Genomic DNA, 26,969 nt, shown 5'->3' on the forward strand with positions numbered 1-26,969 from the left:
TCCTTTGCCAACTTCTCCCATCTTTTTCCTGTTATTTGAAGACGTTGGTGGCAAAGTAGCCACTCTCAGAAATGATAAAATTCATCATCATTCTCTTTAATGTTTGCAGGACAATTAGGAGCCAGTCTTGTCCCTACAAGTTAAATTTCTCATTAATTCTGCTCTCACCTATACCCCTGTGCAATCATGTTAGCACTTCTTACCTAGTTTTCTAGGAAAACTAGATATAGACAAACATACTTATGTTTCCATTTCAGGAGATTGTAGTTTTTCCCTATCAAATCTTAGACTTCAGATGTAAGGGAGTATACTTTCAAAGTGCTTTTCTCCATTTTGTTTCCTTCCTTTTTTTTTTTTTTTTTTTTTTTTTTTTTTTTTTTTTTTTTGTGAATCATGACATAGAATACATATTTTTTGTAGGTATGAAGATTTCATTTCAAGGAATCTTAAAAGACCTTCCAAATGTCTCCTTACTGAAAGCTGCACAACTGTAGCCTAATACTCCTAATACTAAGGCTTTGTTTCATCAAGGCATTTATATATTGGTGTTATTTGCTTGATATGGAATGAGGTATATAACTGAAGTCAAGCTCTTTGTCTTGAAGTCATATATGTAACCAAAAGACCAGCTATTTCTGAGGCCTTTGCCTGGTGTTCACTACTGTTATTGGCCTGTAATGCTGACTAAAAAGATGAAAATTCATTTGGAATGTGATAATAAGAGATGAAGGAGCCTGGTAGGAAGAAATAAACGTGATAGCTACATAGTCCTTTTAGGATCCATGGGAAGTATTAACCATGATTTTGTAGTAATACAGATAGAGTTCAATAAATAACATGTCAAAGTCAAACTGAATTCCACTGAAGGTTTCTAATTCACCCCCACTTATTTAGTGGTTTCAGCACTTTCTCGAATGAATACATTTCTCGTCCTTGCAAGCTGATGAAGAAAATCCAGCCACTAGAACAGCAACATAATTATTTAACTACTTGGTGCACTATGATGCACTGATGTCATCTGGGATTTGGACGTAATTTCATTATCAGTCTTTTGCAAAATATTCTAAAACTTCTTGATGTACAAAACAAACAAACAAACAAACACAGATCCTAAGGAAAAAAAAAAAAAAGAATTTAATATAATGTTTCTTAGAAGGGTACGTTCTCCATAATTTATATATTGAGGTCTTTTAAAATACTCTGCTTTGAAACTACCAGGCAGTTTTGTCTGGCCTGTTTAGTCAGTGCTCTGGAATATTATAAAAGAAGAAATTTCTTCTTTCAGAGAGAGTAAAAGCAATCCTCTTACAGAAGTCTTGTTAATTTTGCTTTTCTATTGCTCTTTTCAGGGTTCAGGTGTTAACTTTTGTTCAGAAAGTTTGTTTTGTGTTTAAGGGTAGGTGCTAATAGGAAATGTTCTTTTGTAAGTGGAAGCAAAGTGTTCTTGTTGGCTTGTAATATTAAGCCATCTCTGTTTTTTTTTTTAATCTATTAAAATTGTAATCATCATTAAAATATACAGAATAGAACGAGGCTGCTGAAAGCTTCCAATGTGCAATACAAATTGTTTCCTTTTCACATATTTTCACTGCTTTATCCACTATAACTTTCACTATGTATTTCAAATTATGCTTACTTAATATGTGAATTTTATGGCATTGAAAATAGATCTTAATAGCCTATTATTATCACATCAAACTTTTAAAAAAAAATCAAGTTTATGAAGAAAATTTTTGAAATATATGTTCAGGGCTCTTCAGTCAGTCTTGGGTATTTGCAGAGAAAGTAAAGAATACCTCTTCTCTCTGTTACCAGACCACACAAGCACTTACTGCAAAGAAGGTTAAACACAAAGGGTGAAATCCAGACAGGGTGTATAGAGGCGCAGTTCAACTGATTCATATACATTTATGTCCAAGCTTTGGATTTATTTTAGTAATCCTATTAGATAGTTTTTTATGGTTGCCAGATTATGACCTGCAAACTCTGAGCTGGAACAGCTACCATCTTTTAAAAATGCAGGAGCATCACAAAGATCACTAATGCCACTTTAATAGCAGTCCATGCATCAATCCACACTTGATAGGGATGTTAATATCTTCTAACTGAGCAGATACTCCTGCATAGTTGTTATCTGTTTTATTGTTTAGCACAGCATATTACAGGAGAAGGAGTGAATATCTCAGAATACAACTAATAATACTGTTTATAACTTGGGTTTGTTGCCTATGGAATGAGCTACACAAATATATCAAAGTAATCAAACATATGAACACAATAGAGCAATTCAGAGATTTTTTACAATATTTAACCTAATTAAAATCGCTTTTAGACAATAATTTAGTTCTTTATATGTATATGTGTATATATAAAATCAAAAATATTCTGAATGTCTTTTACTATTTTTTAAATGTGCATAAACTTATGTATCTTCAGCTAGATACTGCTTGACTGCCTGAAGTCAAAGTAACTTTGGTGCCTTCCTTATTCTTAAAGTGAGATGAAGGTTTGTGTGTATAAAATGTTTCATATGAGTAGTTTCATGTGCAATTTTACATTAAAAAAAAAAAAAAAAAAAAAAAAAACCAACCAGAACATAAAAAAGGATACAGAAAAAATGACAAAAGGTTAGGACTTTTGCTGTTTAGAGTACCCCCACATTGAAGTAATTATTGCTTGCTTTGTGAAATACTCATAGGCCTAATGGAATTACGTAGTGGTTTTTCCTTTTTTGAATTCTAGTTCTTTCTGCCTGCCTTTGTAGAGGTGAGTCAGTCTTATGCATAGAGTGCTTCCCACTGGTGAAATTGAGCTTATTTTCTCTCTGAGGTGGCTACACCATGCCAGTGGCGGCAGCATCCTCAGAGCCCCAGCCCTGCTCCACATGATGTCTGCGAAGCGACAGCTCTTCCCACACTGCTTTGTACTGCAGTAATTTGCAGGCAACTTCTGTTGACTGCAAACATGAACATTGCTTTAACTAGTCTCACATTCTGGTGTGATTGTCTATCACCATAAAAAGATCCTCTGCGTCTGTTTCTTATCTGTTTTTAAACATGCAGTTATGCAGTCATGCTGCCCGTTCCTGCTGAGCCTTACACTTACTGCTTGTAAGTACAGTACTGATATTGCTGTGAAAAAGTACTGAAAATGGCACAGGCTGTGCTCAGGAAATATGCCAGTTTAAATACATTTAGCTTTGCTTCTGGAAATCTAATGCTTTAAATTTTAATTCTTACATTTCTCTCTCTCTCTTTTTTTTTTTTTTTTTTGTCTTCCTTTCATACAGGGTGAAAAAAAGATCAGATTTAATTGGTGCTTTTAAATTAGAACCTCTTTACCTGCAGCATCACCACCAGGAGTCTGGTAATTTTATTGTTAAATACAATGACCATTATTTTATTTGCACACTGATATTTAACATTAAAAAAATGGTTTAAGATGACGACAACCGAAATTCTTAAAACTAGCTAAGTTGTTTAGCAGCCTATTTCCATATTCAAAATGCCTTAGGAAGTGAAGTTTATTGAAGTGCAAATACATGTAGTGAGATTTTAGTTTGTAGAAAAAACAACTGAGGGAAAGCCATTTCATGAGACATTGTATTAATCATTTTGTATTAGGATTTCTTCCTCTCCATATTTACCACTGAATCTTTTTCCAAGCTATGGATTCAAGTTCTAACTCAGATTTTCAAATACTCGTGCCAGGAACAAACATTCTCTGAAACTGCAAAGAAAGGATGGGCTGTGTTTGGTATCTGTGCTCTGTTTTCTGTGATAGCTATCTGAGACACTGTCCTGTTACACTCATGTTCTTAAATTGATTGTAGCAAAGGAGGTAAGTGCAGATTATTGGTCTTGTGCAAAATTCTCACAAAAGCTCCTCCTGGAGTGCTTTGCTTGAGGTATAGATCTTAGACCTGTACAAAGCTCCTTTACAGATTAGCATTGCTCCTTGCACATGCCTAGCAGCTGCAGAGTGGCATTTGCTATCCTGAAGGTTGGCTATGCACATTCAGTTGGTACGTGATTAATTGTGAAGGTCACAGCAGTCATTCATAATGACAGAATTACAGAATGATTTGACAGGGGTTGGAGAGGACCTCTGGGAATCATCATAACCCCCTTGCTAAAGCAGGTTCCCTACAGTGGGTTGCACAGGAAAACATCAGTCAGGTTTTGAGTATCTCCAGAGAAGGAGATACAGCCTCTCTAGGCAGCTTCTTCCAGTGCTCTGTCAGCCTTCAAAGTAAACTTTCACCTCAAGGAGACTGTGCATGTTCTTTCCATTTGTTGTATCTCATATATTTCCTGGAGTTGGTGGTGCTCATCTATGCTCAGAACTATATTCTGAGTGCACTGCTTTCTGTTATAGCCATGAGCTCACTGGCATTTAAATAGAAATTACAGAATCATAGAATATCCTGAGATCCATAAGGTCCATTGAGTTCAGCTCCTGTCTCCACACAGGACCACCCAAAAATCAAACCATATGACTGAGACCATTGTCCAGGCACTTCTTGTACTCTGTCAGGTTGGGGCGATATAACCACTGCTCTGGAGAGCCTGTTCAGGTGCCTTCCACCCTTCTGATGAAGAATATTTTCCTGATACCAGATCTGACCCTCCGCTGAGGTGGTTCCATGCCATCCCTTCAGGTCCTGTTGCTGCCAACAAAGAGATGATGTCAGCTCTGCCCTTCTTGTGAAGAGCTGTAGGCCACTATGAGGCCGGCCCAGTTAATTAATACATAATAGAACTGTTCACAAAAATCTATTCCTGTGCCTTAATTCTGACCTGTCAGAGCTTTTGTGTTTTATACCTTTTTCTACATTTTATTTTTCTACATTTCCAGGCAATGCAATTATGAAACATGGCAATAAACAGGAAAATGTAGTAATTCTGAAGCTGAGGTTCACCCATCAAAGGCTAGAATTATTAAGAAAAAAAATGTACTTTTTTTTTCTTTTTACCTTTCAAAGTGAAAAGTGCTAATTATTGCAAATATACTTGTCACTAGCTTTTAATTAACGTATAAGAAAAATGTTTCTTTTGAGAAAAAAAATCTGAAGTTAAAATTAAGGTGAAAATACATTCTTGTGAAAATTGACAGCACTGATACCAGCATATTAGGGCTTCCCCATGTTAAATGACACCAAAGGAAAATGAAACCTTTCTTAGTTGGCCTGAAAACTTAATCTCCCAGGTGGATAAAAAGTCATCCAGTCTTTGCATTGCCTCCCCTAGCTGTGTTAGTATTTCATTAGATCTGGACATAAAGATTCCAAGTAGATCAGCTGATAATTAGCTGTCAAGCAGCACTAATATTTTCTTCGCTCTATTGCTATTTGCTGACAGTTTTCCAAAGATCTGGAGAACTTTCCAAAAGCCAACACCTCTAGTTGAACTGTCAAATCCAATCCACACATATGCCTTCAATCAAAATGTCCAGAGTTTCAGGGTGCGAGGCTGTTACAGTCACTGTTGATCCCTGCGTGATCTATGAGACGTCAGCACTCCTGGAAATAACATTTGTCTAATGGAGGATATTATTTTCTGAGTATGTCTCAGGACTGAGAATTCCCATCGTGGTTTACAAGGCAAATGAAGTAGCATTTTTGAATTCACTCTTCTCTCACTCAAGAATTTAAATGAGCGGAAAAATATATCTATCTGTGAGCAATTAGTCTTAATAACCATATGGCAATTATGTGTGCCCTCAAGAGGAAAATCTTTATTTTGTCATTAATTATAATTTTATGTGATTTGCATCATCCCACCAGGAAGATCATACTAGCTTGCCTGGGAGCCCAGGATATAGGTCAAATCCTAATGGCAGTGTAAGAATAGTGAGCTCCGTACTCTATTGTAAATGCTGCATGTGCTCCCACAATGCAATTCCTCCCGGTTAAATACAGATGTAAAGCTAAGGCTTGTAATCAAAGACTAATCATTGACTGCATTCTGCTTCACAGCTTGTGAAAGGCGTTGTTGTAGATCATTAGACATAGCCCCTTGCAGCAGCGTAGGATTATTTATCTATCACCAGTTGCTTTACTTTCTTCGCTACCAACCTTGCAGCTATCAAATAAAAATGGCTGTGACAATGCAGTGCACAAATGTTATCAAATTACTCTGTTGCTGAGCTGAGACAGCCATCTTAATTCTCTGAGGTCCAGAAACAGAATAACGATTGTTACTTTTTTTCCCCCTTTTGGAAGATAACCTAGAAACATGCTAAAGAACCAAATGGCTGGGTGTTTCAGGGAGGAAGGATCATGTGTTTTGGCTGCATGCATGTGAGAATGTTGGCGGGGGAGTTTGTAACGCAGGAATTTGAATCTTTTTTTTTTTTTCTTTTTTTTTTTAAGAGTCCCAGGAAATTGGAAGGGTATTACACAAATGATGTAGACTGGCCAATTCATAAGCCACAGTTCTATTTAGTACCTGAGAGCAGTTGGACTGCACTTTTCCATGGAATTTAAGTATATACTTTCCTGTGAAGATTATGCTCCACTGTAGAAAAATAAAGCAGAATGAAAAAGCTAAGCAGCTGCTTCCACGTGTTGCTAAAGAAGTGCTTAAGATTTTAGGTCAATTTAATTTTTGTCACCGGCTTACTGCAAGTAATCCAGCTTTACCGTGAAATTAGCCTAATGACCTGATTCGATGCAAAGGTAGAGGCATCTTGGCTCTTTGTGGTCATATAAAAGACAACAAATAATACCTTCTGCTTGCCTCCTTGGACTGCTTTGAGGCTTGGTCAAGCTGCGTTTTTATTAGGTTGTTTTCAGTACATGAAATAAAAAGTCATAAACATGCAGAATATTATTCTCCAAACAGGAAGAGAGGCAAATTCCTCAGTCACATTTTCCAGTCACTTATTAGACGAGCTGAAGAATAAGCAACAAATGCATGAAGGGGCGTAAAAGGTAGTCAGGAATGCATTATTTTGAAAAGCATCAGTTTGGGGATTCTACAGAACAAAATTAATAAATGCTGCTTTCTCTTTCTTTTCCTTACAAGGGGAAAATAAACACAATACTGAGTCTGTGATCACTATGGGATCATAAGTCTAACAAAAAGGAAAACTGTTTAATTTGTAAGCGGTATATTCTGGCTAGCCCAGGAATTATGTGTGTTACCCATTGATGCTATGGATGCTTGTTTGTAGAAAACATCTAGCTTAAAAACAACATGTTCAATAGTACTAGAATGACTGTAGGTTTTGGCTGTTATGATGAAGCAGTGCAATTGTTTTTTCTTTAACTTCCAGGCCTCGTAACAGACTACCGGGTAAGTACATCAATATAATCCCTAATATTGCAGCTTGTATACTCTGATTTGTCCAGGGATTTTATTTTCCATTGATTTCATAAACTTCAAAACATTGCCTTTCTTTTCAGGATGCATTCAGCTTGTTAAATTTTTAACATTACTCAAGCTGAAACTGTAAACTCTCCTTTTGGAAAACAAAACAAAAGCCACACCATATTTAAAGGCAGAACGTGTCTTGCATATTTAATATTTCAAGGTTTAATTAGTAGAAAGAAATTTCCTAAAGATTTCATTTTTTAGAGTAGTAGATAACACCTTTTTTTAAATGCACTTTTTAACCTTGTCAATAGAAAATCTTTTGTTTTGAAGTAGAAAACAAGTCAGTCATACTAGAAGGTAGCCCCACAGCTGCAAGCTAAAACTTACTTTTTCCAAAGCCCTCGAGGAGAATTCAGGATGCAAATAGACAGTTGGTTTTGGCTTGTGACCCTTTCATTCTGCCAACAACCTTCTTTTCTGCTTCTCATTTGAGAAACTTGAGTATTAAACAGTCATAGTAGGGCACGAGCCAAAAATCGCCATTTCTGTTTTTAGTGGGCCCAACCCTAGCTATGGTCTCTAATATCTGAAATGAGCTTAGAAGTCATTGCAGCATATACACTTTCTGCAGTATCACTGCAAGGCTGACTTCTAATGTGGATGCCTCCCTCTTGCCACAGCACTGGCAGATCCCCCTGGGGAGGAGGTTCCGCTCCCTGAAGCTCTGGTTTGTGCTGAGGATGTACGGCGTCACAGGACTGCAGGAGCACATCCGCAAGGTAACTGCAGCGTGTTTTCGTGGGTGGGCTGCTTGGAATAGCAAGGGAAAATGAACTTTGTCCCTGTTTTCCAAAACTTTTGTATGCGTCAGAAAGCAATGGCTTTAATAGAGCTCAGGTCAGTAGAAGTACTGCTTGTTTGCCCCAGTTCTATGTGATAGCAGGATCAAAATTGTCACCTGTTTTGTATTACTGTTTAGAGAATACAAGCATCGGAATTTGAAATGTATACAATGCAGCACCATGCGTCCCTCTCAAATAAATTGGAGCCAGAATATATTGATGTTTTTTTGGGGGGAAGAAAAAACATGAAAACAGACAATGCATGCCTATGTTATGAATAGGCATGCATTGATTGCATGTTTAGATTATAATTAAGGTCATTGGGCTGCATTTATGTTGCATTAACTTACAGGGTATGCCTGCCTATCCTTGAAGTGATAATTTCTGCTGGTTCTGCTTCCTGTTTAAAATGCATTAAAAAAAAATAATCAAAAGCCATTATGTGTACAATTTGCAATTTGTTAGCATTGCTGTGAATAAGTACTAAGTTTAGTCTTGATTTAGACCTGGCACCAGTCTAAATCAAATATATACTTCCTCTGTGGCAGTAAAATCAAATTCAAGCATGCTTTTCCTTTTTATGAAGTTTAGGGAAACTTCTAGTGAGAGAAACTCTGTGATTTGGCTGTAAATATTTACAAAAATATCCATTAGCTGAGAATCTGGTCTCATATACCAAACTCTCACAGACACACATTCCTTTCTGTTGTGGTGCTAAACAGATTAAGCCCTAAGAAAGGCTTCTCCTGTGGTTGTAAAAGAACTGCATGAAAACATCTCTTGCAATTTGGGAAGGTTCTGGGAGGGACAGTGTCCTCGTTTTTATTACAGTATATTTTTCAAATGACTCTTAACTCTCAACTGAATCACTGACTTAAATTATATTTTTATTCCTAATAAGGTTGTCAGAAGCAGATTTTGACAACAGTGACAAGCCTGATGTTCTGTTGTCCTTCTGGTAACCTGATACATACCTTCCAATGAAAAATTGATCTATAGTTTGTTACTGCTTTACTAGACTGCCACTACAGTTCCTCATGCTTTGCTCTTTCAGGTTAGATTTTTGGAGACTGCAATAATTTCAGCATGGTGCCAAGTTTTTAAATAGGGCTAAATCTCTCCCTGGGAAAACTGGATTGGAAGCCCCATGTTAATTATATGGCCTTGATCAGGCAGATTTCTGCAATTTAATACTCACATTCAACAAGAAGCTTTGCAGTTTTCTTGTTCCCTACCTTCCTGGCCACCCGGACAAAAAGTGCTTGTGTTCCCATAATCTTAGCTGTTTTTATATTTTCTATGACAACACAGTTCAGGAAGGGAAAGCAAATCAATCCTTCCTTAAAGATACTGACTGCTAAGTTGGAACCATCATATGATGCCTTATTTGTGAAGATAATCAGAAAGATAGATTTCCAAGGCCTTGTTGAACTGAGTGTGTGTTTAGTATTTCTTTACGGATGAAAGTGTTCCTCTGTATACAGAGGGAAAAAAGTTATCAACTTTTTTTTTTTTTTTTTTGCAACTTTGGAAAAGTAGTAAGGGTAATTAAAAGCTCAATTTGAGCCACTGTATACATCTGTCAAACTGGAGCCTTTAAGTCCATTTCTCCTCACCACCCCCCTTGATTAGTGCTAATTAAATTTGGTGCATCTCAAAGCAGCTTTAAAAAAAAAAAAACACACAAAAAAAGAAACCCCAAAAAACAGTCTTTCTATCTCCAGCAGCTCATAGCTGAACATACATATCAAGAAAAAAATTGCATTTCCTTTGCTTCCAGCTTTTGTAGAATTTCAGTAAAATATGACTTGCAAGTTTGCAGATGTGTTGGTGAGGTTTTATCAGTAGTTGCAAAATAACAATTATGAATGTGTTTTATATCTTACCCATTTTTCTCTCTTCTCAGGAATTATCCTGGGCTCCAGATATATTTTGATAAATCTTGATCATGTGCAAATGAAACCAACCCGATGCTGGTTCACATTTTCTAATCTATGGACAAGTTTTTAAAGAAAAAGTAAACGGGAGTTTAACTAAGCTTGTTCTCTTCACATTAACATTGCTTGTCCTAGCACTCAGCCTTGAAAAGATGCTTTCATTTAAACACATCCTAATATCTTGCAAGGGACAGTATTTATGTATTTATGTTTCCACTGCTGGCAAAGGCAATCTTTGAAGACAGTAGCCACTACTGGATCTTGTGGTACTTCTGTCTTAAGGGAAATGCTGTAGTGCCAGAATTATTTCTAAGGCTGTATTTATAACAGTAGGTCATAGAGAGGCCATTCCTAGCATGAGATCTAGGCTGCAATGGCAGGAGCAAGTACTGCAACCTTCAGGTGGAGAACAGATTCGAGCTGGGGAGTGGGAAGTTCTCTCTTTCTCATGTGCCCCAAGGAACAGGCCGTGCAAATAGAATCAGGCAGAAAATCAGTTTACAAAGAGTTTCTTGAGGTGATATGTGGGGAAGAAGATGCATGTGCATCTCACTTGTGCAGGAGGTAGTTCTCATACATCAATGTTCCTGTGTGTAGGCCATATTGTGCCTGTTCACCCCATATAATTGCAGCTAGGACATGACTGTTCAGGTGCATGACTGGGCCTTGTTAAGAGATTGAGGACCAGGAGTTTCAATTCCTTTCTGGGTTTATATAAATCTCAATGTGAATGGTGTGATTGCCTAGCGAAAATGACAACTCAGCTCCTCAGTCACAGAGCTAGAAAGATTTATCCAGCATTTATAGACTTCTAGTCAGGCTTCCTTTTGCACTTTCTTCCCAGAAAGCATGTAATATATTAACCTGTTGTAAAGAATAGATTTTAAAGCAGTGGCAAAGGGAGTCATTTCTGATGGATATGGGGAGAGAAAAACATGAATTTTGGTGGAAAGCTCACAGCTATTGAGGAGATGTAAAGAGGGCAAAAACAACAATAAAAGTCTGATTCCAAACACTCAGAATTGGTATAGATGTGAAACCCAAACAGTGCATTTGTGAACAGCACATTATAAACTTCTTAACCATATATTACTCCTTTGTCCTTTTAAGTCATCGCAAATTTCTCTGATGTCTTCTGAAAAGTTAGAAATTAACATTCTTGTAGGCAATTCTCATGAATATTTCGAGTCAGATAAATCATAAATCCTTTGGAGGCCAGAAGAAATCACTTTACCACCTTCTCATCAATGATCATGAACTCTATTAAAATTGTACAACGGAGACCAAGAAACTAGCACAGCACAGAACAGCAGTGCCAGAGAGAGAACTACAGTTGGGGAGTGGCATAGTCCAAGTGGCTAAGTCCAAGTTCAGAGGACACTTTCTGCAGCATTTGGAGAGTTGTAGTGAGATATGAGCTAAAGCAGGCACAGAGGTGAAATCTAGGAAGAAAACTTTCAAGGTTATGCAGATATGTGTACTTATTGTGGTGCTTCTAAGAAACTCCCTTGAAACAGAAGCTACTTTAGTTCTGGAAGGATTTGTCCTACAGTGAATTCTCAACTGAAGTATCTAAATGCTGGAGCTCACACATGTTTATATGTGCCCCGGACCTGGAGGCATTCAAAGCCAGGCTGAATGTGGCTCTGGGCAGCCTGGTCTAGCAGAGGGGCTGGAACTAGATGGTCATTATAGTCCTTTTCAACCGAGGCCATTCAATGATAAGTACAGATCTTCTGTATGGACTGCACCATAATGTCTCACGAGTTTACTCTTCTCATCAATGATTATGTAAGGCATTTTCTCTAATCCTGATGAATCACAAGTTAGTTGCCATTTTTTTCTTATCTCACTGCAAAAAGGCAATAGTTATTTACCAGAGGTAGTGAGACACAGAAATCCCTTGCAAGCTTCAGTGTTTCCATCTGCTAAATGTCACTGTGAAGAGAAGTGCCGGTGTTCAGCTCCTACATACTGACATTTTTCAATAACACAATACAATACATATGATTCCACTTTAGGAACCGATGTAATAAAGGGTTTTTCCAAATGACATTACTAGAAACAGTATGTGAGTTGGTTTGTGTACATACTTTTTTTTTGGTCAAAATATACAAGGTAAAATACTTTTTAAAGGTTAAATGCAGCTTGAATCAACTTTAAATTAATGATGCTAAGGGTGCAGCATGGTGATTGTGTCAAAACCATTGGGAGAGTTACAATAACCACGGATTTGTACATATTCAGCAGAAAACTGAAAAGCTCATTTTTCAGTTCTGCAAACAACACTTGATTTTCATAGTTTACTTGCACATCTTGAAAATCAGGAGTACTGAAACCACGGGTGTACCCCTGTGAGCTATTACCATACCCATGTCCAGAAATGGGATACAGCTCTTTGAGTTGCAGAGAGACAGATGTGAAACCTACAAGCCCTTTGAATTCTGCAGGCTTAGTAATGTTTAACTTTATTGAATTTATTTATGCTTATGTCAACAATGTTTGTAAGAGCAATTCAGGTTAAGAGCTTACAAAGGTGCAGGAGTTCAAAGGTGCAGGGTCTTGGATCACTCTGTGAAGCAGAGCTGCACAAGTGAATCTTGTTGGTCCCAGCTTTCTCTACTTCCCCGTCCTCTAAAAATCTAATACACGTGGTGCCCCCCAGTGGCTTTCACTGTTATTGCTATTCCTTACGGCTTGCTGTGGATAAAATTGCTTCCATATATGAATACTAAATTCATAGAATTTTGATTTGTGTTTTACTGAATAGTCCGTTTTCCCCTGATTTTTATCTCTCAAAATTCTTGAAAAATCTCTTAATGTAAAATAAAATAAAAAGGATAGAAATACCTGCTAAATACTACAGCATCTGTAGTATCCTTGTAAAAACTACTTGCAGTAAGCCAAACCTTAAATTATTCTCTTATTCAGTTATTGCCAGGCAGATTTTGATTAAATTTGCTTGGTGGTTGCACTCAGATAAACAAGCTGTGAAACTATCATCACATTGAACAGAAATTTCTTATGATCTTGATGTCCAAGACTTGGTATATGCAGTGTGGAATTTTGCAGAGCTGTGTCAAAAGCATAACTTGTCCAATGCTATAGAAATGAGGGAAGGAGGCGACAGTAAAAGATTGTTGCAGCCTTTGTGCATGTTGCATATATGCTTCCCATGCACTTTATGCGTACAAACGTGTGGATCTATATTCTGGTCAAATTTCATAGTTGTAAAACCATGCTGTTTATGTTAGCAGAAATGCCTTGGAAGGGATTGGGCATGCTGTTGTTCTTGCTCCTGATTCAAAGAGCGCTCAGTCTGATTTCAGGGAGAGATGAAAGATGGATGCAATAAAAAAGCAGAGAGGAAGTGGTAACAGCAGTAGGACTGGCTGGTTGCAAGGGGTATTGGCAGCCAGGCAGTGCACCTTGAATCACTGTTCTTATTCCATGTAAACAGTGTTTTTCTATTTTAAGTAATAAACATTAGGAAAAGATGTTAGAACTGTTGTTTAATTTTTGTTTTGTTTTGTTTTGTTTTTGTTTATAGGAAAGCCATGATAATTTTCTATGTAGATCAGCTACTACAGACATACATACAAACAAATTCTAGTAGCCAGATACTTTTGTTATCTTCTTTTTTCTGTATAACGAGCATGAAGTTGATGACAGCCAGTTAGGGGGCTGAATACAGTACTGCAGGTAGCTGATGTGAATGTGGGATCTTTTGTTCAAAGTGCTTTTATATTCATTTTCTGTTTGGGGGGAAGCAAAATCTGCTGTATACGCTTACAAACTTCACTGACTGACATTAGAACTTCCTTGCTGGTTGTCAGTATGCCTGTTGGTATTTTTTGTATTTGTTTGATTTTGGGAGAGCATCAGTCTTCATACATTTTGGAATAATAAATCTAGTTTGGTAACCGATTTAACTGTTTATCAGGCTGAGGTGTGCTGTCTGTTTCCTTTATTTTACTGTTACCACTGTTCTTTTCAATGGGACCTGAGCACCCAGGCCAGAAAGGGTGAGCAAGTTATCCCCCTCACAGTTATTCTCATGTTAAGGGAACTGTTTTAAAAAGCCCGTCTGTCCATCTTGTTGTCCACTGGAATTGTGGTCATTTTCTCTGTATAAATCCGTGCATCCTCCCCTTTCCTCTTTTCAGACTCTGCAGCCGTTTTCGACCAAAACTGAGAATGGCAGAAAATGTAAAACAGAACTCTTGCAAATATTTACTATTAATATGGCATCCCGAAAGGTATAAAACATTTCATGAAGAAGCAGACCTGTACTCCCTAAGATAAACTGAGCAACCAATATTGTTACAGCTCAGTATGGTCTCCGACAGTCATACGCGTGATATAAGTTAACATAAACAGATGGCAGTGTGTGAATATCATCACCTATTAGAAGAGGGAAATGAGAAAAGAGATTAAGGATGGAAGCAAATCATTTCTTTGAATGAATCAAATTTATACAATAGAGACACTCTTTTTCTTCTCAGCATGTCAGGCTGTCGCACCAGTTTGAGCATTTAGTCCTTCAGGATGAGAGATTTGAGATCTGTGCTGAAGTTGTCTTGGGACTAGTCTGCTTTCGACTGAAGGTAAGGCAGCTGAGACTTATTACTTCTATCATGTTTTATAGCACTGCAATCACCTGCAGTAGAATACAGTCTTTGTAGTTAATACAGTTAATTATTTTTAAGAAAAGCAGGGAGAACTCATGTAGATCATAGTGGATTAAAGAAAGAAGCCTAAGACATTTTTCTTAAAATTAAAATCAAACGCTTGCAGGAAATTTAAGCATAATAGAGTATGGAAATCTGTAGTCAAGGCAAACAATTAGTCTTAGTCTGCCCAGTCATACCAAATAGCTGTTGTATTCTGTGCTTGATGGACTTTGAATTAGGTGGTAGTTTTAATATATTTCCCAACACATTTATTTATGATGTGTCTGTGTGTGCATTAAATGCTTCTTATTGATTTTATATGTCTGTATATTTAATAATTTTATATATATGTATAACATCTGTCATGTATGAAGACAGAGTAATAAAGTTTTGTTGTTGTTGCTGTACTTTAAAGAAAGCATCAAACATTAAAAGGAGATCAGTGTCTTGTTTTTGATAAGGAACTCGTTTAATAAAGGAGCTTGCAGCTAAAGCTGCTGTGAAGGGCTTATTGTGACCCTGAATCTGAACACCAAACAATAAGAAAAATGCCACTGGTGTTTTCTGTTTCATGTGTTTTTTTAGGTTAAGTCTCCAAATGAGCTTTTGGCTTTTCTGAAAGCCCAGAAGCACATCTTGGCATCTTCTAGGTAGTGTGTTATTACCCCTTTTCTCAAATTCTTTTCTCAGTCATTCAGTTGCCCTAGTTACTACCATTTAATAGTTTTTGTAACAGTATCTGTAACAGTAAGGCAATGGTAAAACAGGAAATGTAATAGGAAAATGGTTTCATTTGAATTTATGGTGTTTAAAAGAAAAAAAAAAGATCTGCTAATAGGGGATCAGACATACTAAAAATGCAGGGTTGTTCCAATAAATGGAAATGTGAATCTATTTTCTTTCATAATGAGAACTTTTCAAAATTGTTGAGGAGTAGGTCCTGTGGCTCTTACTGCTCAGTTACAAGAGGTGGTTGGAGTCTGCTCTCTGACTTGGTCAAGGAATCTCCAGTTTTGCAGATTCAGAATCAGCTGTAAGTGCTCTTTGTTTAATTTAAAGAAACAGTTGGTCCTGGTGAAACAGAGCTTAGCCACACAGGAATTGTCATTTATGATCAGATCAGTTCATCCATATCTGGTCTCCTATCCTTGGTGTTCCATAGGAAGAAAACAGGTCCACAGGGAAAGACAATTAAACAAGTGAAGATAAATACTGGATATCTAGCTAATAAACTTTCAGGCAAGTTGTAGAACAAAGGCATGATTCTTCTGAAATCTAATGCTGAAAGAGCATTAAGTCTTCCCTGTACAAAAAGAAACAAACAACCCAAACCTAATCTATGTGTGATTTTTATATAGTTAGAGTAATGCTGAGGGACAGGAAACTTGAACTGTAATGCTGCACAGTTGTAAAATAACAGCAGTATTTTTCCTTCCTTTGTTCTTGATAAACCCTTTTTTTCTTAGCTTTTTTTTTTCTTTCTCCATGTTGGAGAGAGATGTAGTCATGATCTATGACTTTCATATTATAACTGTTTCATCAAATTTCAGAGAAGAAATCCAAGTATCATGCCAAAGGGTTAATTTTTGGCCTTCTTGTCATGTCTGTAGATGAATACAAGCCAAGCTAATCATTTCTCCAAGGGAGTGAGAACACTGGCTTATTAAAACTGACAGACTCGATCAGAGCTGGCTTCTTTCTTCTCAAAGCTCTGGGAGATGATTTGTCACTGCTAACTTCAATTTGATGTGACATCTAAGTGTCACAGCAGTCCCTGGGTGCAGCTGTGAGAGTAGAACAGAAGAAAGATACAGAAACCTTTCTCCTTCTTCCTCTTACCCCTGCCAAGGGCATTAGCATCATATTACCACTTGTATTGCTTGAAAGTTAGCACCGGGCATTTCTTACTATAAGCAAAGATCATCATTTTAATGATGGATTACCTTAAATAAGAAAGCAGGAAATCATTGTCACCAGTGATTGTCCCATGGTAGGCGGGGGGAGAACGCAGGGACATGCAAAATGTTGATGCTGGTCCATCTCTTAGAGAGGAATGTTCATGATACTCTAAGAAAAGTTGTGTGAACAGCTCCTAAGAACCTAAGTCACAAATTTCAGGCTCTCACCCAAATTCCCTAACAGCTCATGCTAAGTCAAGACAAGGCTTTGTCTTGGGTTCAATTCCAACTGTAATATGATCCAAAAGCACCCAAAGAATTCATTCGTCTTTACTGCCATGGGAAGCCATATCTCTCTTATGCTTTGTTTTCTTTTGGAGAAGGCTAAGAAGGGCAAGTCACAGTGGTGTAGATTTGAGATAACATTTTCTTATGGAAATATTTTCAAGAAGAATATGGCTGCTACAGTGAAAAAAAAAAACTGTACTCTTTTGCATGTTGTAGATGAATTTGTTGTTTTGTAACTCTAATACTGCAATGGACAATAAGAGATCACTGGAACTCCCAGCATCTCTTGCAATTCTGTGTCACCAGCAGTGTAATGGAAAGAGCAATGGCAGCACAATAGTTAAGATATTTCTCCAAAGAGTAAAATTATAGCGCTAGAGATCAACACAGTATATCTTACATTGTTGTGGCAAGCTGCCAGCAAATCTGAAGGCATCAGGCTGTTGATATAAAAAATTAGACATATGGGTTCCTTTTACTTAGGTAATAAAGACTGTCAAGAATATGCAGTCATCATTTCAACCTGCATTGCTAAATCAGAGCCAAAATCCCAAGACACTGCTGTCATTGTTTTCATTTAAAACAATTTACTGCTGTTTCGGAAAATCTGATCACATCTCTTGCTTTATTCTTAACTGCTGATGAAGATAACTAAGAAAACCATTAATTAACATCAGCTGAACCTGTAAAAGAATCAATGCTTTTCTGTTCAGTCCTGTTTCTTTTGGGAGTTGGTAGTAGAAGCGTACATCTGCTCTAAAGGAAATCCTCACATTCAGTAGTTGAGTACAAGAAGAAATAAATACAACAGAAGGAGATAAAATTCAAAACTGCATGCATGTAGAGTCCCTCTGACCTTCTACAAGTTATTTAGCACCTATACCTGTGTGTCCCTGAATTCATAAGAAGAATGGTTGCTGCCAGTGGAAAGAGGGCTAGTTTACTGCATTTCTAAATTCAAGTAGAAAACGCTGGAATTCTGAGAAGGACACTTCCTATAGAACCTTAAGTGAATACTTTTTTTATGGTGCTTTCTAATAGGGCAACCCAAATTTTGATTCCTTAATTTTACTTATGCCAGGGATACATTACCTTAATTATAACTTAACAAAGAATAAGATTTTCATCTTTATAGTCCAAAGACTCTAAAGGCAACCATGCTAAAGTGAAGACTGGAAGATTTGTTTTACAAATACTGGTCGAGTTCATTGCAAAACTGCCTTGCATTTTTATTTAAGTTCTTTACTATGAGAGTGGTGAGGTGCTGGAACGGGCTGCCCAGAGAGGCTGTGGATCCCCCGTCCCTGGAGGTGTTCAAGGCCAGGTTGGATGTGGCCCTGGGCAGCCTGGTGGAGGTTGGTGGCCCTGCATGTGGCAGAGGGGTTGGAGATTCATGATCCTTGAGGTCCCTTCCAATCCAAGCCATTCTATGACTCTGTGATTCTATGAATTAGATCTAAGAAAATTGTAATTAAATGGATACAATAATCAATGATTTTCAATGAAGCTACCTAGCTTATGACCTTAGGTCACGAGAAAGTAGCCAGCTATTGCAAATGCCATAGAGTGAAAACAGCTTCTAAACTACAGTTAATTTATAAATCTCTTTGCGGCTGAAAAATGATCTCTAGAGCCATCAACTTTTTGTATAATCCTTTGATGGCAAAGCATTTACAGATGAGAAAGTGGCTAGATGTTACTGGAGACAGGCTTGGATGCTTGGTGGAATTTACATATTCCAGATTTCTGAAATTCATTACCTTATCTGTTAAATTACAATGATTTCAGGGCTCAAATGAACTAAATAAGGCACTTCTTAAAAGCATAAATGAGGCCAAGAAGATTCATCTGGTCCCATGCCACCTGCGAGAGAAGTTTGTGCTACGCTTTGCTATTTGCTCCCGCACAGTGGAATCCACCCACGTCAAGTTTGCCTGGCAGCACATCTCACAGCTGGCAACCGAGCTCCTGAAAACATGGGAACAAAACCACCACCAGCAGTAACAGTGGTGAGGTAGCAGCAGGGAGGAGGTAATTACCTGGCTTTCTTTGTGTTGCCAAGTTTAATTTTAGGGGCAGGTGGGAAAGTCGAGTTATGAGGGGAAAAAAATCAAAAGCTGTTGCTACATAGCCCAGCTGCAGTAGCAAAATCCTTGCCAACAAGTTGTGTTCTAACCTTAGTGATTCATTCTCTGCGCTGCATTTTCATCTTGCCTTTTTCCAGAAGGGACATATCCATGGCATCTCAAGCTGTCATTTCTTTCCTGTTAGTTATCAAGAGCATTCATTGATCCCAGCAATGGAAACAGAGGGTTATTATTCCCTCTAGTCTTGACATTAAGCCCCCAGCACAAAAACTCTATTCCAGAGATAAAAATGTAAGGTGTCATCACCAAATAATTTGACATCATAGTGACTTCAGAAAAAAACAGGTTGTAGGAAGCTCAGTCACCTGGTTATAACACTGTTTGGGTCCTATTCTAAGTAGGCAAGCACAGATGTAATGAGCTGGGTCACTAACATGCTATGACACACGTGCTGCTGTATTTTTTGCAAATGAAGTTAGAACTTCAAGACTCCTTTCATTATACAGTCAAACTGAGGGAGTGAATGCTTGCTGCCCTTATGGCAGGTTCTCTCTCCTTAGAAGTTTCCTTCTAAGACAGTGATTTTGTCAAATCTCAGCAAATTGTTTATGCTGCTTATTGGTTTTCACTTCGGTCATTCATATTGATGCTCCGTCTTCAGAGTTGGGCCAAAATCCATGTGCTACCTGATGTTCTATATTTTCAACTCAGTTATTATAAGCAGTAACTAGTTGAAAATAATCTGTAAGCTATGTTGTGTGAAATAGAGTTGTGACATCTTTTGATGGCTACCACTCCGCTTGTTTCATTGTTTGACAAAGAAATATTTGTCAAAATAAAACGTGTACCAGGAACAGCTGGCATGGCATGCAGGCTGCTGCTGGCCACATTTTGTCTCTGTGACATCCCAAGGGAGAACCAGACTGGACACGAGGAAAAATGTATTTACTATGAAGGAGATTGAATACTGGAACAGGCTTCTTAGAGAGGTGGCTGATGCCCTGTGCCTGTCAGTGTTCAGTGGCATTTGCACTCAGTAACATGCTTTAATTTTTGGTGTCCCCTTAAGTGATCAGACTGTTGGCCTATTACATGATCTCTGAAAGTCCCTTCCACCTGGCCTATTCTAATTCTAATACCCACAGAACTGCATTTCCTCACAGCCAGCACAATACAGAAATCTGAATTTCACAGTTCTTGTTTTTGTTTTCTTCTGAAATCTGGGGATGATTTGAAGCTGCAGTCAATGAAGGCTTTTTTAGCAGTCAGTCTCCCACTGCCTCTTCCCACCATGTGCTTTGCAGAACATTAATGTTAAGTTGTGTTAAGAACATTGATGTTAAATCATCTCAGAAAAAAAAAAAATAATAATCTGGGCTATGTAATCAACTCAAGAACAAAATTGTTAAAAATAATGTTTTTGAAAGAAGGACCTTTCTGTTGTTTCTGTTCTGTAGCTTTGCAATATATTTGTAAGTGAAATGACTTTTGGTGGGAGAAACACTGTATCTATGAATAGTTAATATGTGAACCTTTATCTCTGCGCCTTGTGTTCAAAAGCTAGTGCAGTCTGTTCTGATTGATGCTGTTAAAGATAATTACAAAATCTCAGCAAAGCACTTCAGTAGAATACCCACCTCTCAAAGGATGCTGTGCAGCTACTGGAGAAGAAGGGGAAAACATAACTTTTCAGTAACCATGTAGATTCTTTAACAACAACAAAAAAAGAGTGGAAGGCTACAACACTTACACTCTTCATCATGGCAGGTTATGTTTTATTACTGATGGTGAGATACCGAAAATATGTAGTTATGAAAGGTGTTGCTAATACGCTTAACATGAGGGGTAGTGGCTGTAAGTTGCCCAGGGAGGTGGTGGAGTCCTTCAGTGTTCAGTAAATGAGTGGATGTGGCACTGAGGGACACGGTCAGTGGGCATGGTGGGATGGGCAGATGGTTGGACTGGATGATCTTAGGGGTCTTTTACAACCTCAATGATTCCATGATTCTTTGTGAAACCCTACTCCAGACTGCACTGAAATTGGTACGTCTAGTTTTCTCTTGCTTCTGTGTGTCAGATTATGCCCGTGGTTGGTTGTCACTGTTATCACTGTGTCTGTCACATAAGCAGAGGGTGGTGGTATGTAAGTGACATCTGTGGAGACCCTGTAACCCAACTGGAAAAGTCATCTCGTGTTTGGTGGGTTTTTTTGTGAGCCGTGCGGTTCCTTTAAATCTCTGTCCGAAGTCTGTCAAACTGACATGTTGGTTTTATGAGCAGCACTAATAAAGGAAAAGAAAACCACGGCTGTTGTCTGTCTCTGCTGTTAAGCCCAACCTTTCCCATTTTGCCCACATCCACTGTAAGGGGTACCATCTCCTCAGCTCACTGTGGCATTCCAGCTTCACCACCAGTGATTTTTAACTTGTTCTCTGAACCAACTACGGGGCATCCAGGAGCTCCTGCGGGACGTTTCCTTTTTAGCAGTGCCCTTCTGAAGAGCTCGCTGTCCAACCACACCACAGCCCAGTCCATCTGGCACCAGCCGCCACAGCGCCGCGGAAGGCGTTACCGCGAGGCGCGCAGCCCGCGCCCATTGGTGGGCGCCCGCCGCAGCCGCAGCCAATAGGGAGCGGGAAGGCCCGCGCGCCCGCCTCCTGGCCGCCTCTAAGCTCGAGCTGATGACGTTAGCGCAGCGAGCCTTCCCCCTTCCCCCCCGCCCTAACCTTCCGATTGGTTGCGTCTGCCACAACGCTGCTATCCGATTGGTAGGGCGGGACGTGGGGGGCGGGGTCTGAGGCAGAGCGCGCGCGGGATCTACAGGGGCGGTTGTAGGCCGCCGCGGCCGGTGGGTGCTCGTGGTGTGGGCTGGGTGCGCGGATGTATCGCGGCGCGCTGTGCTCCGTCCTCTGGAGCGCTTGGTGACCGTTAGGCCTCCTCACCTCAGGAGTGAGGAGCACATTTCGGGGCGTCCCTTCGGCCAGGGATGGAGAAGCGAGTCCTGGCTGGGCGGGCTTGGCCTGCTGGGAGCGGTGCCGGTGAGGGACTGCCCCTGCCCTGGGTTGCGGGCGGGACGGGTCCTGGAGCCTTCCTGGAGCGGGGCGGCACGGCACGGCGGTTGGCGTGCAGCCTCCTGGAGTGGTGCCCACTGGCGGCCCGGCGCGTGTGTTGGCTGCTGTCGTGTGTTGGTTTCCCTAAACAGCCCTACGAAGTTGGGCTGAAAACCACATCGCGTTATGCTCACTGTGGTGCTTCGGTGATGCAGTCGCTGGGCAAAGTGTTTTTTTTTTTTTTTTAAGTAAAAAGAATGGGACGTCTCCCCATCCCCAGCGTTTCTTGGCAGCCTTGTATTCTGCACGCTTTGTTATTAATCTGCATTTGTGTGCTGCTTCTACCAGTGTGAATCTGTGCTTGAATCTGCAGCTGGATGCAGAGGCTTGTATTCTGTTTGCTGAGAGAGATAACATACCGACCCCCACCTTAACAGTTTTTGTTTGTTTTCTTTTCTCGTTGGAAAAACCCCGTGCACATTGAGATGAACAGACAGACGTTAGGATTTAATGTATTTCAGCCATGTTGAGGAAGTGCTCTATGGACAGATCAGAATATGAGAATTGCCTATCAGAACAGTGTAAACCCTGCAGAAGCAGCAGTAGACTTCTCTAATTTTGCTTTTGCTTCTTCATCAACTACTGAGTCCTGGCCCTTATCAGAGATATTTCTGCATGTGACCACAGAGAGACTACTGTGAAATCACATCAAAAACATGGTCTGATCTTTTCAAAGCTAGTAAAACGCCCCTTCTGAGCCAAGACTCATCTTTCTTATTTTTTGAACTTAACAGCAGCAGAAGGAATTTAAATTCTGAAGTATGAAATTGAAAAGTGAATATTGCTGTAAGCAGACAAGGCCTTTCTCAGGAATATAAAGCTGAGGGGGGGATTTAGTATGTTCTAAATGGAATAAGTAGTTAGAAATGTTTGCTACAAATCTATTTAATCAAGCCTATTCATTGCAATTTTTCCTCCCCTCCCAGTTTGCGAATAGTTTTACTCAATAACTTTGTTGTTCCTGTTTTATTGCCATCACTGTCATGTTTTTAACAATGACCTGTACTCAGACCTCCTCTGCACTGTGCACTGTCTTGTCAAATAGGAGCAAAAGCATTGCTGATTTCATTTAACAAAGTCAGTTTTTGCTTGGCCATCTGTTAGCATTCTTTGCAGTCTAGTTACTTCCCCAGGAGGCTACAGGTTAAAAGCAAACTTTTCCTCTCTTTTTTCTCCTTTTTTTTTTTATTCTTCTTTTCTTTCTTTGAACAAGGAAGAAAAGGAGCAGTGTAAGTGGCTTTTCCTACAGTGCTGCTTCCTTTTTGTAGTGTCCATTCTGGCTAAGCAACTTATAAGTTCTGCTGCACTCAATTAAAAATGATGTGTGTTTTCATTTATTTGCAATTCAGAAAGGGGCAAGCAGCCAAGTAAGCAGCTGTGAAACATTTTTTGTAACAACAGGTATTTTTATGTCTGTTTCAGTGTCAGTGATGGAGGCCCCGATGCATGGCACCGTGCACCTGAGCGACTGGCAGAAAAGTTACTTTGCTATTGCCTCTGGCACCTGCACACCCGGACAGAAGGCTGATGAGTACCGTGCCAAAATTCTGCGTATTCAGTATGCATGGGCAAACTCTGAGATCTCTCAGGTCTGTGCTGCCAACCTCTTTAAAAAATACACAGAGAAATACTCTGCAATTATTGACTCTGACAACATAGAGACTGGCTTGAATAACTATGCTGAAAACATTTTGACTTTGGCAAAGTGTCAACAAAATGACAGTGACAAGTGGCAATCTGCCTTGACAACAGAGAATGTATTTGGTTTGAAGTGTGTGCAAGAGAGGATGCAGGCTGGCAAAAATGTCCAGAGCTCTCAGATGGCACCAGCAGATGCCCTTGTACTAGCTGATAAAGGGGTCAGTGCCTCTGCTGCTCCAGGCCTTCCCAGGCTCAGTGCCTTCAGCAGCACCGGTGAGAGTGAACGCTGTGCTAGCTCATCAAAAAGTACAGGTCGGGGCCCACATCTCCTTGAGCATCCCTTGTCTTCAAAGTCTCTCCAAAGCAGTGTGCCTCCTGTGACCAAAACTTTGGATGTACTTCCTGTGTCTTCTGCCTCCTTAAGTGAACAGATTCATACGGGGTTCCAGGCGGCACCGCTGTTTGGAAATAAAGAAATGACAAGTGGTCCTTCTCTGAAAATTCCAGGTAACTGTAGTGATGGACAAAATTTGTCTCTTCCCAATCAGTCAGCTGTACAAGCATGGTCTGGGAAAAGAAAAGCATTTTATGGCTTGACTGATAAAGGCAGCACTTCCACTTCTAGTCTTGCTACATGCCAGGCTGCCAGTACTATGGAAGCCAACAGTTTTTCTGGGAGTAGAAATGGAATTGAAGAGAGTGGTGTTCCTGGTTTTAGAACTGCCAAAGAACAGCTGTGGGTGGATCAGCAAAAGAAACCTCAAAGTCTACAACAGCGTGCGCCAGTCTCAACATATGGAGGTGTAAAAAAGTCACTGGGTGCTGGTAGATCTCGGGGTCCATTTAGCAAGTTTGTTCCTCCAGTCCCAAAACAGGATGGAAATGAAAACGGAGGAATGCAGTGTAAGCCTCATGCCAGAGGGCCAACGGATCCTTTACTTCCTGTAGATGAACGACTGAAAAGTATAGAACCAAAAATGGTGGAACTCATTATGCATGAGATCATGGACCATGGGCCTCCTGTGAACTGGGATGACATTGCTGGAGTTGAATTTGCTAAAGCTACAATAAAAGAAATTGTAGTCTGGCCTATGCTGAGGCCAGACATCTTTACTGGGTTACGTGGTCCTCCTAAAGGAATTCTTCTCTTTGGCCCCCCTGGAACTGGGAAGACTCTCATAGGCAAATGCATTGCTTGCCAGTCTGGAGCTACTTTTTTTAGCATCAGTGCCTCTTCTCTGACTTCCAAATGGGTAGGTGAGGGGGAAAAGATGGTCCGTGCGCTGTTTGCTGTGGCACGATGTCAACAGCCAGCAGTGATTTTCATTGATGAGATTGATTCTCTGTTGTCTCAGCGTGGGGATGGGGAGCATGAGTCTTCAAGGAGAATAAAAACTGAGTTTCTGGTCCAGTTAGATGGGGCAACAACCTCCTCTGAAGATCGTATTCTGGTGGTTGGTGCAACGAATCGGCCCCAGGAAATCGATGAGGCTGCCCGAAGGAGACTTGTGAAGAGACTCTACATTCCTCTTCCAGAAGCTTCAGCTAGAAAGCAGATTGTTACTCGTCTGATGTCAAAGGAGCACAACTGTCTCAGCGAAGAGGAAATCGAGCTTATCGTTAAGCAATCAGATGGGTTTTCTGGGGCAGACATGACACAGCTGTGTCGTGAAGCTTCTCTGGGCCCTATCCGCAGTCTTCAGTCCATGGATATCACAACCATCATGCCAGAGCAAGTACGACCCATTGCTTTTGTTGACTTTGAGAGTGCCTTTGGAACCGTGCGGCCTAGCGTGTCCTCGAAGGACCTGGAGCTGTATGAAACCTGGAACCGGACATTTGGCTGTGGCAGATAGTTGCATTGTAACTTTTGCAGAAACAGTTCTTTAGCACTGTTGTGTATTAAACCTGTGATCATTTAGTGTACCTATGCTGCTTTTTGTTTTTATCTGTCTGTGTAATAAACACTCTAAATTTACGCAGCCAGATGTCCAGGTGTTGGCACGAGGTGTAGCTCATTGAAAAAACTGAGGAATTACAGAGAGCTGCTGTGAAGGATGGATGGATGAGTTTCACTGATGTTAAGGGGAAGATGATATCAGAACTAAATAATTTGGTTAGGGGTGTAGCAAAGCTGGAGCTAATGGGGAAACTAGGGGGCACACTGAGTTGGAAGGGAGACAGGAACACAGGAAGGAAAGAATCATGGTGGATGAGGAAAGAAACTCATGGAAAAATAGAAGGGGGGAGGAAAGAGAACAGTGTCGTGTAAATAGTGGTGTTGTTTGACTGAGACCTGCCTACATCACTGTAGCCTATTCCCAGGTTGTTATTAAACTCTCTTTCTGATTGCTTTTCTGTTTGACTTTGTTTTCTATTCTGTGTCTGTGTGCATGCCATGCCTCATCAGGAGGGCACCAACAACTGTAGAAGAGGCCAAGAGTCATAGGGGGCTGTAGGCTCCTAGGGCCAGCCATGGACTTTCCATATTGTGTAGGGGTAGGGTGATGTGATCCTCATGTCTGCGCAAACTTCTCTAGAAGAAATTACTAGCAATCTTCAGGTTGGACTGCAAATGGGAGGAAAGTAGCATCTGGAATGAGCCAAAGTATGACCTGTTGGCAGGGAAATTGCCTCCATCCCTGCAGGCATTCAAGGCCAGGCTGGATGTGGCTCTGGGCAGCCTGGTCTAGTGGTTGGTGATCCTGCTCATAGCAGGGGGTTGACACTAGATGATTATTGTGATCCTTTTCAATTTAAGCTATTCTGTGATTCTATGAAGAGGAGGCTCAAAGTTTTGCTATGACTATTGCATGAACTTAGATCCTATGGCAGTGCTTGAAGGACCTGTGAACATGGTGTTGTGAAGTGAGGGAGTGAGGAGGCCTGGGTGTACTGCTGGTGAGCTTCAATCCTGTTCATGTGGAGACAAGAAATGAAATAGGGCCGTCTGTAGTGCTGTTTATGCTGTTAGATAGGAAGAAGAAACGCTGTGTCCCAAAGTCAACTACTTAAAATGTTTTCTAATAACTGTGGTAAAATTACTAACTAGGTTCTATTTTGTATTCTTACCTAAGGGCTTGAAGAAAGGCTCTGCCATTTTGTTCAAATAATCCATCCTTGCCCACTGGCTGGATAGAGTTGAACTGAAAATACGTGAAATGCTTTCATTTT

General features: G+C 39.9%; 1 protein-coding gene across 1 annotated transcript in view; it reads left to right on the forward strand.

Annotated features, from left to right (window-relative positions):
* The window catches only part of FIGNL1 (fidgetin like 1), a gene marked incomplete at both ends in the record, with an annotated part of 51,423 nt that extends 25,772 nt beyond the window's left edge, over positions 1–25,651 (forward strand). Inside the window, 8 exons of the mRNA XM_079533897.1 lie at positions 3,290–3,366; positions 7,279–7,298; positions 8,000–8,098; positions 14,604–14,705; positions 18,746–18,957; positions 21,545–21,812; positions 23,368–23,383; positions 23,577–25,651. Coding sequence (XP_079390023.1) covers positions 3,290–3,366; positions 7,279–7,298; positions 8,000–8,098; positions 14,604–14,705; positions 18,746–18,957; positions 21,545–21,812; positions 23,368–23,383; positions 23,577–25,651 — 2,869 coding nt within the window. The remainder of the gene's footprint in view (positions 1–3,289; positions 3,367–7,278; positions 7,299–7,999; positions 8,099–14,603; positions 14,706–18,745; positions 18,958–21,544; positions 21,813–23,367; positions 23,384–23,576) is intronic.
* Positions 25,652–26,969: the final 1,318 nt, after the last annotated feature.

This window comes from Tetrao urogallus (assembly GCF_951394365.1).
Source record: "Tetrao urogallus genome assembly, chromosome: 3".
NCBI classification, from domain to species: domain Eukaryota; kingdom Metazoa; phylum Chordata; class Aves; order Galliformes; family Phasianidae; genus Tetrao; species Tetrao urogallus.